The sequence below is a fragment of the Anomaloglossus baeobatrachus genome, chromosome 6, assembly GCF_048569485.1.
Source record: "Anomaloglossus baeobatrachus isolate aAnoBae1 chromosome 6, aAnoBae1.hap1, whole genome shotgun sequence".
NCBI classification, from domain to species: Eukaryota; Metazoa; Chordata; class Amphibia; order Anura; family Aromobatidae; genus Anomaloglossus; species Anomaloglossus baeobatrachus.
In genome coordinates this window covers 471,370,357-471,388,264 of record NC_134358.1, presented here as the reverse complement: position 1 = coordinate 471,388,264, position 17,908 = coordinate 471,370,357, and the positions used below count along the sequence as shown (strand labels likewise).

At 40.7% G+C, this 17,908-nt stretch overlaps 1 protein-coding gene across 2 annotated transcripts in view; it reads right to left on the bottom strand.

Annotated features, from left to right (window-relative positions):
• The window catches only part of HIBADH (3-hydroxyisobutyrate dehydrogenase), a 268,039-nt gene that overhangs the window by 199,445 nt on the left and 50,686 nt on the right, over positions 1 to 17,908 (bottom strand). For both annotated transcript variants that reach the window (XM_075316684.1, XM_075316683.1), the window contains exons 2-3: positions 8,882 to 9,039; positions 346 to 455 (exon numbers count right to left, since the gene is read on the bottom strand). In XM_075316684.1, coding sequence (XP_075172799.1) covers positions 346 to 455; positions 8,882 to 9,028 — 257 coding nt within the window. In that variant the 5' untranslated portion in view covers positions 9,029 to 9,039. The remainder of the gene's footprint in view (positions 1 to 345; positions 456 to 8,881; positions 9,040 to 17,908) is intronic.

Sequence of the window (17,908 nt, the reverse complement as noted above, 5' to 3'; positions counted from 1 at the left end):
TTTTAAACAAAAAACCTAAAATGTACACAATAGGTCCTTTTCTGATGATGGCTTCCCTTTAACACAATAAATCTACAAAAGATATATAAGATCTCGTTCCACGTAAATCAACATTTTTCAAACTTGAAGGTGAATATAAAAGGGACGTTTTATCTTGTCACACACAGCACGCTGCTTTATTACTTTGAATGTAAATTTGGAAAAGCCAAGTAAACTAACAGACTCCTGATAATGAAAAGCTTTCATTTGCATCGCTGGCACATACACAATTTGAATGTTCTGACACAAAAACTTCATATACATTACATAAGGAGGACATTAGTCAAACCAGCTAGGAAAACATACTTCAAAATCCCATTTGCTCCTGTGTAGGCTTCAATTGCATTCAAGCTTGATGGCAGCATGGTAATAATTCGGTCCGCCTTGTCCGCGACATCGGATGGTGAATCCACAATCTAGTAGAGAGCAAACAGTCCATTACATCAAAGTTGTCTTTCTGCCTACATTATCAGGAGAGGTCTTCTCAATGTTATAAGTGAAAGATTAGAAATTATCAGAATAAAATGAGAAAATGAAATACATTTTCCCTTTAAAATATCTAAAACAATATAACGTCATTTTATCACTTCATTTAAAGGGCTTGGCCACAACTTTAAAGCTATGTGCGCACAGTGCGTTTTTCGCGACGTTTTTGCGTGTTTTTGCTCAGAAAACTGCCTGACTTTGCTTCCCCAGCAATGTCTATGAGTTTTCATTTTTGCTGTGCAGGTTTTTTTAGCTGCGTTTTTGTGGTGCCCACAAAAACACAGCATGTCAATTATTTTTGTGTTTTTCCACTGCGTTTTCCACCCAATGAGTTCAATGAGATGTTCAAAAACGCAATGAAAAAACGCAAATTGCAAATATAGCCACGTTTTAGTGCGTTTCTATGACTAAAAACGCAGCTATAAACGCAAGGGGTGGGTAGTAAAGTGACATTTACAGGAAGAGGATTCCTTCTCTTGGTAAACACAGAAGCGTGAATCCTCCCAGTACCGCCACCGCTGCTTCCACCTCCCGTCCGGCGTCATATCCGCTCCATGTCCGCATGGGAGGTGGAAGCAGCTGCGAAATCAAAAATGAACAGTAGAAAAAAAAATAAAAAAAAATCTCATACCTGTCTGCAGACGTCGAACATGTCCACTCCCAGCTCCTCTCCCGGTACCGCCGCTCCGGCTGTGTGCAGTCTCCCGGGCACGTCCGATAGCTGCAGGACCTGGTGGTGATCACCTGATGCAGCACCTGATGCATCAGCTGATCGTATGTCTCGCAGCGACGCCGGCTTTTTACCGCCCGGCCGGCTTAAACTATAAGCTGACGCCATCACTGATTACCGGCAGCTCCTGGAGCGATTGAACGGGAGTCTGCACAGACGTGTGTATTTTTTTTTTTATTTTTGCACTGATGCATCAGCTGATTGTATAAAAGGCTTTTATACAATCAGGTGATGTGATTCAGGCCCTTGAACCTGACACATCATCTGATCGCTTTGCCTTCCAGCAAACCGATCAGATGATATTGGATCCGGACTGGACGGCGTGGGACCCTTGACCCAGCATTACTGCGGGGGGGGTCTTTATTTCAATAAAGATGGAGTCACTAATTGTGTTGTGTTTTATTTCTAATAAAAATATTTTTCTGTGTTGTGGGGTTTTTTTTTATCATTACTAGAAATTCATGGTGGCCATGTCTAATATTGGCGTAACGGCATGAATTTCGGGCTTAGGGCCAGCTAATAATATACAGCTAGCCCTAACTCCATAATTACCCAGCGAGCCACCCTTCATCAGGGCAGCTGGAAGAGTTGGATACAGCGCCAGAAGATGGCGCTTCTATGAAAGCACCATTTTCTGGGGTGGCTGCGGACTGCAATTCGCAGCTGTGGTGCCCAGAAAGCTTGGGCACTCTGGACTGCGGATTCCAATCTGCCTAGTTGGACCTGGCTGGACTCAAAAATTGGGCAAAGCCCACGTCATTTTTTTTTTTTTTTTTATTTCATGAATTTCATGAAATAATTTATAAAAAAAAAAAAAAAAAAAAAAAAAAAAATGGCTTTCCTGGATTTTTGGTTCCCAGCCGGGTACAAATAGGCAGCTGGGGGCAGCCTGTACCTGCCTGCTGTACCTGGCTAGCATACAAAAATATGGCGAAGCCCACGTCATTTTTTTTGGGGGGCAAAACAATCCTGTATACAGTCCTGGATGGAGGATGCTGAGCTTTGTAGTTCTGCTCCCCCTGCCTCTCCCTCCAGCATACAGTCCTGGAGGGAGCATGCTCAGCCTTGTAGTTCTGCAGCTGTCTGCTCTCCTGGATACACTAGTGGAGAATGAAGAACATATTGAAGAAGGAAATTACATCAGACTTTTTTTTTTTTTCCAACAATCGTAATGACATTGTTCACTGATAAAAAAAAACAAAAAAAAAAACGCAGTGTGCAAAACCGCAGCAAAAAAAACACCAAAACGTGGTAAAAATGCACGCGTTTTTTGCCACAGGTGCGTTTGTTGCCGCAAAAAAACGCACAAAAACACAGCGTCAAAAAAACGCAGTGTGTGAACTTACCCTTACATTGATCGCTTATCCTTATGCTAGGTCATCAATGTCTGATTGGCTGATCTGACTGACTATCAGCTGTTGTCTGTGCTGGCGATGGCAGCAGAATATGCACAGTTTAGGAGCTGCCCAGTCAACTGATAGCAGCCGCAGCTGGGTACTGCACTTCCTCCTCCCATTCAAATCAATAGGAAGCGAATGTGCAGTACCTCGCCATGGCCACTATCAGAAGACAGGGCACCTCCGGGGGACTGAGCATTTTGGGTTGCCTGCTGCCAGCAGCGGTACTGAGAACAGCTTATCAGCGGGGTGCAGAGCGTCAAGCCTGTCCTGTTTAGATTTGCCCCGTTTACAAATTTGAGGGGTACCAGGGGCCGTGCCTTGAAAATTTAAGTAACTGAAGCAGACTCCCCTCTTTTACACTTCTAAAGAAACATCTTATCTCAAATTCATATTTACATAATTAGATTGGCTGCAGTACATGGATAAATTAGGTTTTGCAAAAAAATGACAGGAATTCTTTTAAATTCTTAAAGCATGCAAAAACAAAAAAGACTAGAGTATTTTATTTTTTTTGTTAGGTCTGGGCACTCCATCATAAAATAGGTATGCACTTGTAAAAAGAGAGTCCTGGAAAACATTTTATTGTTGGGAAAGGATGGCAATGCCTTCACACTTTTATGCCAAGTTAGAAACTGTGTGGAAGTCACGGTCCAAAGTAACAAGAATGCCTAGTACCCTTCAAAAGCTCAGCGGGGAGTTCCTTTCTGCTTAGGCTGAAAAGGAACATTGCTGTCTACCACCAAAACGCTCAATGAAAGAGAGGGATCTTTACTCGCTAATTAGGCCTGTTGGAATACATCCACAACGTTCCAGACTTATGGGCAGATGGCCCCAATAAGCAGGTGGAGACCAGCAATAAAATTTCGAGAACTTATTTTTGCGACGAGTTACATCATCAACCTGAAAACCTCATTAAAACATAGACAGGTGTCTATTCTGTGAAAATATTAGTTTATGAGGTTCACCTGACATTAGATCTTACATATACTGATCAGTCGCTTCCTTCCCTCTATCCAAAATATTAGTCATTTTGATCTTATGCTAGCAAGCAGGAGCCTTTCCTTGTTTTTGTAGACAAAATGAGCCAAAAAAAAAAAGAAATAAATAAAATAATCATAAAATTATCCTAAACTCAGCCACAAACAATCTTAAAGTTTGCAGTGCCTAAATGTATTTGTGAATCTAAAGATCATTGTCAGGGATCTAATGGAGATCTCAAATTAGGACAATTGGCACTGCCTAAAATAAGGAGTCTCAAATCCACAGTACTTCTACAGGAGTTCAAAAAATTGCCCAGAAAAACAACTTGTCGATAGGCCTAAATGTTGAACTTGGGAATTTTCCACTAAATGTTTTTAAAATAAAGTACTCGGCAACTTTTGTGAATCTCCAATGACAGATATGTAAAAATTTAGATCAACACAAAGGGAATCTCATTTTATACTCGGATTTAGTTTAAATGGTTACCATTTTGTAATTAATGCTATCGATTTCCACTAAAGATGGTCAATTCCTATTGGCTCATTAAAGAAAAAAAACAAAAACAACAACAACAACAACAACAACAACAACAACATTAAAAAGGAGCCTGTCACCAGGTTTTCCAAATATAAAGTATGGCCACCACATGAAGAATGCCTTCACAGGAGTCTAGTAGACCTGTATGCATGTCCCCAATCCCCTTTACATATCACAAAAAAAATACCTTTTTGTTTTGATACCCACAGACAGCGCAGTCCAATGGACATCACTGGTCTTGGGTTGGGGACTCCTCTCTTCATTGAAGCATAGTCCTTCTTGCCTTCTTCATGTGGATGACGCACCCTGTGTCATCTCCACAGTGTCTCACAATCACACTCCTTGACAGGTGTACTTTGCTCTGCCCTGCTGAGGGAAGAGCAAGTACTGCGGCATACACGCGAAGGATTACTTCCAGGTCATCTGCGCGGTTTAACCTTTTCATTTGCATGCACATTACAGTACTTTGCTCTGCCCTAAGCGGGGAAGAGTAAAAGTACGCCTGCACAGGAGCACGATTAGGAGACAATGGATGCCATAGGACACATCACTCATATGATAAAGGACAGCGATTGTAGAAACAGAGGATATGCCAGATCAAGACCAGAGATACCCATCAAATAGGAACTCACCATGTGTGTATAATAAAAGGTCTTTTTTATGCTATGTAGAGGGGGTTGGGGACACACCGCTTACTAGAAAGTTGTAAAAGTGGCCTTAAAAAGCTGGTGGCCATACTTTAACCCCTTATCTCTGAAGCCAGTTTTCACCGTCCTGACAAAGAATTTTCCAATTCTGACCAGTGTCACTGTGTGTGATGGAACTCTGGAATGCTTTAATGGATCCCAGTGATTGAGATTTTTTTTCGTGACATATTGTACTTCAGGTTAGTGTTAAATGTAGGTTGAAATGTGTCCCTTTCATTTGTGAAAATATCGAAATTTGAGAAAATTTTAAAAAAAGTTGCAATTTTGAATCTTAATTTTTATGCCTTTACACCATAGTTTTGTCAAATAGTTAATAAACATTTCCTACTTGTCTACTTTACATCAGCACCATTTTTTTGTAAGTCTTTTCACCCTTCTCACTTCCGAACAAAACAAAAAAAATTAAAAAAAAACAAAAAAAAAAATTCAGCAATTCCTCATTCTTCCAACAAAATTTACAAAACCAAATTTTTATTTTAATTTTTTTTGGCACCACATCACATTTGAAGTGATTTTGAGGGGCCTATACAACATATAATGTCCCCAAATTTCACCATTTTAAAAACTGCACTCCTCATAGTACTCAAAGATCACACCAAGATGTTTAACCATTTAGGTGCTTCACATGAACTAAAGCAATGTGTAAGGAAAAAAAATAAAATTAGGAAAATATTACTTTAGCGTAAAATTTTAAAATATATCCATAAAGGGTACGTACAAGAGAAAGTTACCATACAAGTTTTTGTGCAATGTCTCCTGTATATGTGGTGGAATTCTACTATTTAGGCGCATGGCAGGGCTCCGAAAGGAAGGAGCGCCATTTGAATTTTAGAGGGCAAAATTGTCTGAAATAGATAGCATGTCCCGTTTGGAGAGCCTTTGAGGTGCAGACATAGTGGAGCTCCACCATAAGAGACCCCATTTTGGAAACTAGACCCTTCAAGGAATTTATCTAGATTTTTGAGGAGCACCTTGAACCCCCGTGTGCTTCACAGAATTTCATATTGTTGAGCCGTGAAAATGAAAAAATACATTTTTAACCACAAAAAAATGTTGCGCTTTTTTTCCAAATTCAGTAGTATGACAGGACATAATGGACCATACAATTTGTTGTGCATTTTCCCCTGAGTTTACCAATACTCTATATATGGTTGAAAACTACTTTTGAGGCACAGTGCAAAGTGAAAAAGAGAAAGAGCGCCGTACTTTAGTTCAGATTTAGTTTGAATGGTTTCCAGGAGCATTGTCACATTGACAGAGCCCCTGAGGTGGCAGAAACAGCAGAAATCCCCTAAGGCCATGTGCGCACGTAGCGTTTGTTCATGCAGAAATTTCTGCAGCGATTTGAACATCACACGTGTGCTTCAAATCGCTGCAGAAAGAGTCCGTAATGAAAAAAAAAAAAAAGCAGATTTCATGCGCTCTGAGGGCAGCCCCTCCCATAGACAGAGCGGGCGCTGCATGCAGAGCGCAGGAAAGAAGTGACATGTCACTTCTTAGAACGCGTGCTTCGGGCAGCAGCCGAAGAGCTGCGCTCTAATACGCCACGTGCGCACGGCTCCTGCATAATTTTAATAGATTATGCTGGGGACGCAGGACGCATGCAGTTACGCTGCGGTGCAAATCGCAGTTTAACTGCATGCAAATACGCAACGTGCGCACATAGCCTAAAAGTGACCCAATTTTACAAACTACACCCACTAGTGAATTCATCCAGGGGTTCAGTAGACATATTGGCACTACAGGTGTATGGCAAAATGTTATACTATTTGGCAGTGAAGAAAAAAAATAATTACATTTTTACCACTAAAAAAAACCCCTAGAATTCCAATTTTCACCAGGGGAATAGGTAAAAAAGACCCCATAATCTGTTACACAATGCATGAGTTTTTATTGCAGGTTTGTTTTTCTGAGTTTCTTGTGACCAAAAACACTGCACCTTTGTGGTCACAAAAAAGGCAACATGCGCACATAGCCTAAAGTGACATCCTGTGCCTCGTTACAGTGAATTTTCAGCTGGGAATTTTGTCAGAATCATGTTTTTTTCAGAGATTTACAAGTAGAACGCAGGATAAATAGGAGCCATGCCATACTGCAATCACTTCAACAGTAATTGGCTTTATTTATTTTCTTTTTTACACCTTTCACCTTGCAGTATAAGTGACTAGGTGGCTTTATTCTTCCAGTCAGTACGATTACAGGAACACCAGATTTATATAGTTTTTTTTAGGTTTGGCTACTGTCACACTAAAAAAAAAACCAAACGCTTTTTTACAAAAAAGGTTCCCCCCTCCCTCATCAAGAAATTTTGAATGCTATAGTTTGTTTTTTTCTGCCAACAGAGCCACGTGAGGGCTTGTTTTTTGCAATATGAGTTGGGAGTTTTTATTGGAACCATTTTAGGCCACACAATATTTTTTGATCGCTTTCTATTCTGCTTTTTGTGGAGGCAGAAACAAGAAGGAACAGCAATTCAGGAATTGTTTATTTGTTTTTTTACTCTGTTAACCGTGCCATAAAAGGGATAAAACAGCTTATTTTTCAGGTCAGTACGATTACAGCGATACAGGTATATACTTTATGTTTTGCTGTTTTTACACCATAAAAACTAAATTTTATTATAGTTTTTGCTGAATTCTGATAGCTTTAGCTTTTTTTTTATTTTTACGCTGATGGAGCTATATGGTGGCTTGTTTTTTTGTGGGACAAGATGTTTTCAGGGGTACCATTTTATTTATATGACTTTTTGATCACTTTTTATTCCACTTCTTTTCAGCTGTATGATGAGACGACAGTTTGCTACTTTTATTTCAAGGGTGCTCACTGCAGGGGTTAAATAGTAGAACAGTTTTATAGATCAAATTGTTATGAACTCGACCATACTAATTGTGTATTTTTTTATTTTTTGTAATTTTACTTTAGATTTGATTTTTTTATTTTTTTATTTTTTTTTTACTTAATCCTTATATGGGACATTACTTTTTATTATCCTGATCACTGGTAATATGTATTGCAATTAATTATACTTTGTTTCACACAGAGAAGAAATCAGGGATCATGCTCCTGGCATGATCCCTGAGGCTTCCTGTAGCTGTGTGACCCCCCCCCCACAGGTCGTCATGGCAACGATCGGGTCTTCATGATTAAATTGCAGGGGCAAAAATCGGAGGGGAGAGGGAGCGCGACATTTGGGGGGGTAAAAAGCCTGAGTTACTGAAGTACAGATGAGCTTTAACTGTTCCAGTAAATTAATTTAACATGGAAGGAAAAAATGGACCATTCAAGACAATGTGTTCCAGGAGAATATCCTTAGGGTATGTGCGCACGTTGCTTTTTACCTGCTTTTTACCTGCTTTTTTGCTGCTTTTTCTTCTGCGCTGTTTAATGCCAAAATGGATGTGTTCTTCTATTCAGGCAAAGTCTATGGGAATTTGGGTTTCTTGTTCACACTATGTTGTTCAAAATGCTGCCTTTTTGTGGCAGAACTTTGGTCAAAAACTCAGCTTTGCAGTGCAAAACCCAAATGGCAAAAACAATTGACATGTTGCTTCTTTGAAAAGCTGAGTTTTTGACCAAAGTTCTGCCTCAAAAAGGCAGCATTTTGAACAACATAGTGTGAACAAGAAACCCAAATTCCCATAGACTTTGCTTGAATAGAAGAACACATCCATTTTGGCATTAAACAGCGCAGAACAAAAAGCAGCAAAAAAGCAGGTAAAAAGCAGGTAAAAAGCAGGTAAAAAGCAGGTAAAAAGCAACGTGCGCACATACCCTCAGATCTCTCCAATAAAACACTTCCGATTTGCGTTTTAAAATGGAAGGTTTCAGACCGACACAACGTATATGAAATCTGAAGAAGTTTTCTGTCCAAGTCCAAACCACATATATGAAAAACAATTAAAAAAAAGCAAATCCATGGACCACTTTTAAATTCTAAGAAATTTGTTAGATATTGACCAAATACATTCAGAATAACTACATAACATAATACATCACTTTACCTGAGCACCAGAATCTTGAAATTCTTTACAGGCTTCTGGAAAAACATCATATGCAATAATTGGGTAACCATGTTTCAAGAGATTTTTTGCCATTGGATTGCCCATGTTCCCTAGACCGATGAATCCGACAGAGGTTTTAGATGCCATGGACCTGGATACTGACAGAACAGAAGAAAATTATAAAGAGATTTGCATCATGTAATTGTTCAGCTAACAAAAATGTGACATTGCGTGACTATGGTTAGGTACCCATACACACAAGCAGGTTTTAACCGCCTATAGAGGTAACATTTGGTTAGGGACCCGATAAATAAGAGATTACAGTGAAGTGGTATCGGGCAGTAATGAATTGATCAATACATTAGCTAAATATTTCTTTTTTTCAAATAATCCTCAGCAGTCATGCAATGTCACATTTTTTAAATTTTTTATAATGCTAATTGTGTTTTTCATTTCTTTATGTATTATAGACCAGTTATACTTATTCATATTTCGCTGACTTTGGTGTGCAGCTTTCACTTTATATACATTGTGTGCTGAGGACGACAGTTCCGGTGACTGCATGGCTGGGGACAGGTGAGTGTGAGATTATATATATATGTATACGTGTTTACATGCGGAGTGCGGGAGGGGGCGAGGCCGAGGGTGGAAGTGTCGGGCTCCCTGCACACGTAGCCAGGGTAAATATCGGGTAACTAAGCAAAGCACTTTGCTTGGTTACCCGATATTTACCTTGGTTACCTGTGCAGGGAGCCAGAGAGCATGCGCAGCTAAATCCTACGGATTGTGCTGCTCAAAAAACATTACAAGCTGCGTTCCTCCCGCCCGGCGGTCAGTCGTTCCACGACAGATCAGTCGGGCAGAGGATGCAACGCAGCATCATCAGTCACAATCCGCCGCTCATACAAGTCTATGGGAACAACGGAATCCGCCAAATGGATTCCGTTATTTACCAGAGCAGCGGATTGTGCCTGATAGAAATTGACGGAAATGTGAACCTAGCCTTAAAGATTTTTTACCACCACCCAATAACTATAGATTTGGGCCCCTGGATTTTTTTGGGCACATAAAATGGACCTCTGGTTCTCATTATCCAAGTAATACTCATTTATACAATCCATAGTCTGAGATACTCTCCAAGCACTACAATGAAGAATCTTCAGCTTTTAGCCCAGATCTATTTTCTAGCTAACATATTCCCCCACTGACCTCTATCCTCAGAAAATGAGTAGTGTAATGTTAAAAGGGAACAGAATCTGATGGCTTCCCCAGGCCACCCCAAAACTGCCTCCATATTTTTTATATATATATTCTTGGTTTTTTTTGCTATCTTTGTACCCTAACAAGACTTTATTGCCTCGTTGATTATTGAATGTGCCAAAAACAAAATTTTATAACTCCGGTGGCAAAAATCAGTGACTTCTAATGGGAAGGGGGGGGGGGGGGGGGGCGTTATTTTCCCACACACAGCCAGCCGTGATATTTACAGAGCCGACAGTAATGGCTAACAGTGTCCTCCTACATCATCACTGCCTTCCTGCGCATGTTTAGTGCACTGATAAAACCGTGCACTGTCAGGGAGTCAGAGACTCACACAGAGAAAGAGCTGGAAACAAGCCCTAGCATTTATACTAGGTGGGCGTCTTGCCACCGCCCCTCGTTCTACTTTTTGTGAGAACCTCGGGCAGTGAACCAAGTCAATATCACCGCTCGTCATTGCCCACAGTGGCTCACACAATACTGTGTGCCAGCGCTGCTCTGACCTGCGGTGACTTCATGAGCTCATCGCAGTTCACTGCAGTGGTTCTCACACAGCACAGTGTGTGAGGTTGCAGTGGCTGCTGTCCCAGCCTATAAGGGTCGTTCTGTTCTTCATAGGCTGGGACAGCGAGTCTTGGAATGTCGTGGAACTTCCTTATGGATTACGGCGGACCTGGATTAGGGATTTTGAAGTGAAATAAATTGGTGAATGAGGGCATCTCTTGTCTTTATTTCTTTAATAATTTTCTATTTTTAATGTTTTTCAGGTTCACTTTTGGGTAACATCATGGGATCTCGATATAGATTACTGCTGACCATTTTTATTTTTTTAAAATAAATTTGTATAGTGTCTAGCTGTTTATTGAAATAAAATTTATTTTTGTATTTTCAACTACTGGATTAGTAATGGGGGTGTCTACTAGACTCCCACACATTACTAATACCAGGGCTTGATTGCCAGCTGTGAATTAACAGCTGCAGCTGGCATTTATCCCATATATTACCCAGTTTGCCACCGAACCAGGGCAACGAGGGTTGCAGCCCACAGCTGCTGGTGTACCTGTGGTGGTTATGAAAATTGCTGTACAAGCCATCTAGCGCTGCATCTATCCATCTAGCATTTATCTATCATTTTTCTGGCTTTGCACATCTTTTACACATAAAAGCATAGATTTCAGTATCATGCGTTTTTTACCGATATCTGTCACACAGACTCGGACAGCACATGGACGTACAAAACAGACAGTGCAACATGTACGCTTTTTACATGGATGTGTGAAGGAGGCCTAAGTGATAGCAATGCCCCGGCTGTCACAATCAGTAAAGGTGCCTGTGCCGTCTCCTGGCTGTTTAAACCCCTAAACGTCGCAATCAGTAATTGTAGAATTTAGGGGACTAGGAGAGGGAGTGCGCTTCTTCTCCCACCAGATGTGATCATGGGGTCCAAATCGTTACCCTGGTAACGAAGGTCAAATGGCGACCTCTGGGTTATCTGGCTACAGCAAGCCTGTTATACTATGTCAGCAGCATGGTTCAACAAGCGTTCCTATAGAGCAGCACTGACAGGTATGCTGGCGCATTGCAATAGATAATGGATATTAGAGTAATAAAAGTTAAAAGTTCCATTTGGGAACCAAAAGAAAATTAATTGAAAAAGATATACTGTATATCTATTATATAAAAACCAATACATACAGTCATATGAAAACGTTTGGGCACCCCTATTAATGTTAACCTTTTTTCTTTATAACAATTTGGGTTTTTGCAACAGCTATTTCAGTTTCATATATCTAATAACTGATGGACTCCGTAATATTTCTGGATTGAAATGTGGTTTATTGTACTAACAGAAAATGTGCAATCTGTATTTAATCAAAATTTGACCGGTGCAAAAGTATGGGCACCTCAACATAAAAGTGACATTAATATTTTGTAGATCCTCCTTTTGCAAAAATAACAGCCTCTAGTCGCTTCCTGTAGCTTTTAATGAGTTCCTGGATCCTGGATGAAGGTATATTTGACCATTCCTGTTTACAAAACAATTCCAGTTCAGTTAAGTTTGATGGTCGCCGAGCATGGACAGCACGCTTCAAATCATCCCACAGATTTTCAATGATATTCAGGTCTGGGGACTGGTATGGCCATTATAGAACATTGTAATTATTCCTCTGCATGAATGCCTGAGTAGATTTGGAGCGCTGTTTTGGATTTGTCTTGCTGACATATCCATCCCCTGCGTAACTTCAACTTCGTCACTGATTCTTGCACATTGTCAAGAAACTGCTGATACTGTGTTGAATCCATGCGACCCTCAACTTTAACAAGATTCCCGGTGCTGGCATTGGCCACACAGCCCCAAAGCATGATGGAACCTCCTCCAAATTTTACTGTGGGTAGCAAGTGCTTTTCTTGGAATGCCATGTTTCTTTGCCTCCATGCATAACGCCTTTTTGTACGATCAAACAACTCAATCTTTGTTTCATCAGTCGACAGGACCTTCTTCCAAAATGTCACTGGCTTGTCCAAATGTGCTTTTGCATACCTCAGGCGACTGTTTGTGGCGTGCTTGCAGAAACGGCTTCTTTCGCATCACTCTCCCATACAGCTTCTCCTTGTGCAAAGTGCGCTGTATTGTTGACCGATGCACATTGACACCATCTGCAGCAAGATGATGCTGCATGTCTTTGGAGGTGGTCTGTGGATTGTCCTTGACTGTTCTCACCATTCTTCTTCTCTGCCTTTCTGATATTTTTATTGGCCTGCCACTTCTGGGCTTAACAAGAACTGTACCTGTGTTCTTCCATTTCCTTACTATGTTCCTCACAGTGGAAACTGACAAATCTCTAAATCTCTGAGACAACTTTTTGTATCCTTCCCCTGAACAACTATGTTGAATAATCTTTGTTTTCAGATCATTTGAGAGTTGTTTTGAGAAGCCCATGATGCCACTCTTCATAGGAGATTCAAATAGGAGAACAACTTCCAAGTGGCCACCTTAAATACCTTTTCTCATGATTGGATACACCTGCCTATGAAGTTCAAAGCTCAATGAGGTTAGAAAACCAATTTAATGCTTCAGTAAGTCAGTAAAAACTAGGAGTATTCAAATAAAAAAATTGATAAGGGTGCCCATACCTTTGCACCTGTCAAATTTTGTTTAAATGCAGATTGCACATTTTCTGTTAGTACAATAAACCTCATTTCAATCCAGAAATATTACTCAGTCCATCAGTTATTAGATATATGAAACTGAAATGGCTGTTGCAAAAAGCCAAATTGTTATAAAGAAAAAAGGTTAACATTACTAGGGGTGCCCAAACTTTTTCATATGACTGTATGTATATTTATGTAAAAGCAGAAAAAAAATTTGGTAGAATTTTAATTATTATTTTTTTACCGCCCAATAGTATAAATTTTGTGACACTGGTGGTGTCAATATGCTAATCAACCCATAGATAAACTCATTGAGGGGTGCAGTTTGTAAAATAGAGTCACCTATGGGGGATTTCTGTTGGTCTGTCACCTCAGGGGTTCTGCCAATGTGACATGGCACCTGCAAACCATTCCAGCAAATTCTACAGTACAATATGGCGCTCCTTCTCTCCTTAGCTTTGCATTGTACCTCAAAAGTAGTTCCCGATTATATAGAGAGTATTGGTGCACCCAGGAAAAATTACACACCAAAATTTTTTTCTTATCCGCCCTTATAAAAATGAAGAAAAAAAAAAAAAACCTTACTGGAAAAAAAAGTAATTACCGTATTTTTTTCTTCTCCGCCATATGGTATAAAATTCTGTGGCACACTTGTGGTGTCAATATGCTCATTCCACCCCTTGATGAAGTTATTGAGATGTGTATTATGTAAAATGGGGTCAGCTATGGGGGGGAAATTGGGTGAGTCTGCTTTTCTGGAATGTCAGAGACTCTGCCAGTGTGACCTGGCACCCCAAAACTATTCCAACTAAATCTGAACTCCAAAATGGTGCACTTTCCCCTCTGAGCTTCGCACTATGGCTCAAAAGTCATTTTTGTTAGCATATGGGGGTATTGGGGAACCCAGGAGAACTTGTGTAAGAAATTGTATGGTTCATTTTCCCCTTTTACCTTTTTTGAAAATTAAAACTTTAGGACCAAAAGGAACATTTTAGTTGAAAAATGGTAATTTTTTTCTTTTTACAGCCCAGTGTTATACACTTCCATGAATCACCTGAGGGTGAAAATTGCTCACTATACCCCTAGATGAATTTCTTGAGAGGTTTAGTTTTCACAATGGGTTCACTTGTTGGGAGTTTCTGCTGTGTTGGCATGTCAGAGGATCTTCAAATGTGACATTGCATCCGCAATGTATTCCAGCCAAAATGGCGACCCATAATGCAAACAGCGCTGTTTCTATTCCAAGCCATGCCGTATGTCCAAACAGTTTTCCAACACATATGGGGTATCCTTGTACTTAAGAGAAATTTCACAACAAATTGTATGGCCCACTTTCTCCGGTTACCCTTGTGAAAATGAAAAAAGTTTTTGTGCTAAAAATGTATTTTCTTTATTTTCACGGATCAACCTTATAAAATAACGTGAAGCACATGTGGGTTCAAGGTGCTCACCACAGCTCTAGATAAATTCCTTGAAGGGTTTAATTTCCATATTTTGGTCACTTGTGGAGGTTTCCTCTGTTTATGCACATCAAGGGCTCTCCAAATGTGGCATGACATCTGCTATCTATTCCAGCTAATTTTGCACTCCAAAATTCAAACAGCGCTTCTTTCCTATAGAGCCCTGCTGTGCACCCAAACAGTAGTTTTCCACCTCATATGGAGTACCCCTGTACTCCGGAGAAAAAAAAAAAAAATGGACCATACAATTTGTGCAGCTTCTTCTGTTACCCTTGTGAAAATGAAAAAATTAGGTCAAAATAATTTTTTTCTGGGAAAAAGTTAAAATTTAACATTTTCCCTTCCACAGTGCTTAAATTTCTGTGAAGCACCTAAAGGGTTAATAAAGTTCTTGAATGTGGTTTTGAGCCCTTTGAGGGGTGCGGTTTTTAGAATGGTGTCACTTGAGTATTTTCTGTCATATAGGCCCCTCAAAGTCACTTCAAAAGTAATGTGGTCCCTATAAAAAAAAAAAAAAAAAAAAAAAAAGAAGAAGAGTAATTACTGTTGACCTTAACCCTGCTAACTTCCTACAAAAAAATGTTTTAAAAATGGTGTAAAAAGTAGACGTGTAGCAAATGTTATTTATTGATGATTTTAACAGATATAAGTATACAGTTTAGGGCACAAAAGTTCGAATTTTTATTAGACAAATTTTGTGTGTGTTTATTTATAAAAAAAGAGAAAGAAAAAAAGGGAAAAAAAAAAAAACACACCTAAGTGATAACCAACCAAAATTTACCACTAACATGAAGCATAGTAGGTCACTAAGATATATTATATATATATATATATATATATATATATATATATATATATATATATATATATATATATATATATATAAAAAAATATATAAAAAATATATAATCAGGGTCACTGGTATCTGTTGACACAATCCGGAGTTATTAGCTTATAAAGTGACACCGGTCAGAATGGTAAAATTTGTCCTGGTCAGAGAGGTGAAAAAAGGCTGGGTGTTGAAGGGGTTAAATAAATTTTGTTGAGGACAGTGGAGAAGACCGAGTGGCATTAGTGCATGAGCAGTTTGTGTTTTGGTTTTTTTTCACATCTTCGCTCGCACCCCTGCTGCTTAGTCTTTTCCGCAGTGTCGTCAAGTAAATGGAGATCACAGTATGCGCATGTATGGACTCGGTGCCTTGTTAATGAAGACATCATTACTATGGCAATGCGCATGCGCCGTCAACAGCAACAAGGCGCAATATTTAAATAAAGAAAAGGGGGCATGACAGAGGACACAGGAAGAGGAATATACACCGAGGATCCGACCCACAAAGGCCCACACCGCTGCACACGCCAGTCAAAGGTGCAGTACATTTCTGCAACTTTGATTAAGGCCATGTGCGCACTGGGAAATGGAATTTTCTTGAGAAAATTCCGCATGCTCTCAAAGATTACCGCACCCGCGGTAAAAAACCGCGGCAAACCGCACCCGAAAACCGCATGCGGTTTGCCGCGGTTTGCTGCGGTTTCACCGCGGTATTGTTTGCGGTATTGCCGCGGTTTTGCCGCGTGCGGGTTGGGATGTGCTTTATTGCATTCAATGCAATAAAGCACATTGAAAAAAAAAAAAAAAAAAAAGTCATTTAATTCTGAGATAGTAGATAAATAGACAGAAGAATAGATAGAGGGATAGATAGGGAGATAGAGGACAGATCGCTGCATTTCCCACGGTCGGCAGTGAGTTCACATTACCAGCCGTGGGAAATGACCGGTAATTACCTCTGCTGTCTGCTGCATTCATTCAGCGCTGTGTCTGTGACAGTCGCGGCTGGATGTAAGCAGCGCAGGACCTGTGGATTATGCTGGAGCTGTGGATTACGCCGGAGCTTTGGTGCGGGAGGGGCTAATAAAAGGGTGAACGAGGCTTGTTTGTTTTATTTAAAATAAAGGATTTTTTGGTGTGTGTGTTTTATTCACTTTACTTACGGGTTGATCATGTCAGCTGTCTCATAGACGCTGCCATGATCAAGCCTGGAGTTAATGGCGGTGATCCACCACCATTAACCCCTTGTATTACCTTGCTGCCACTGCTACAGGGCAGCAAGAAGAGCCGGGGACACGCCGGTGCTGCCGCATAATGCATGCGACAGTGCCGGGGCAGCTGCAGCTGATATTCTCGGCTGCGGGAGGGGGAGTGAGGCGGGGGACATTAACCCTGCCCCTCTCCCTCCCCAGCCTGAGAATACCGGGCTGCCGCTGTGTGCTTACCTCGGCTGGACAGTAAATATGCAGCGGAGCCCACGTTCTTTGTTTTCTATATTTCCGTTTGCTTTCTATGTGTGTTCTATGTGTCTGTGTTCTATGTCTGTGATGTCTGTGTGTGTTTGTGATGTGTGTGATCTGTGTGTGTTTACTCTCTGCTCCGCTTCCTCTTCCTGACATCACTTCGCTGCAAACCGCAGACAAGCGATGTACATTACCGCAGGTAAACCGCGAAATACCACAGGGAATAACGCAGGAAAACGCAGTGAACCGCACAGAATTTGCTGCCTGCGTTATTCCCTGCGGGATTTCCCGATTGACATTGGAGTCAATGGAGTGAAATCCCGCAGCGACGTGCGGAAAAGAAGTGACATGCAATTGTTTTTGCTGCGGGAATCCCGCAGCAAAACATGCAGCTGTCAAATTCCGCCCAGTGCACACAGGATTTTTTTTGCCCATAGGTTTTGCTGGTGATTCACTGCAGAGATGTTATGAACATTTTCTGCAGCGAAACATGCAGCAAAACCGCAAAAAATCTGCGGCAAAATCCGGTAAGTGCGCACTCCGGCTAACACAGACTTGACCCACCCAACTCTGTTTCACCATAGAGGACACTTTCTCTTTCCTTTTCCTCCGCTTGCTGTCGGCTTGGCTCCCACACTCTGCCCCCGTTGCTCTTTCTCCCCCGTCCCGGACTCGACTGCCTCAAACTCACACTTTCTTCCTTACAGCACTTTTTCACCCTTCCCCTTAAGCTGCCGGCTCCTCCCCTCTCCTGCACTGTTTCTATGGGGACAGCCATCCCACCCGGCCACTAGGGGAAACCCATCTACACAGTGCAAGTACAGTAAAACACAATTAATCATAAACATTAATATTAACAGCTTTA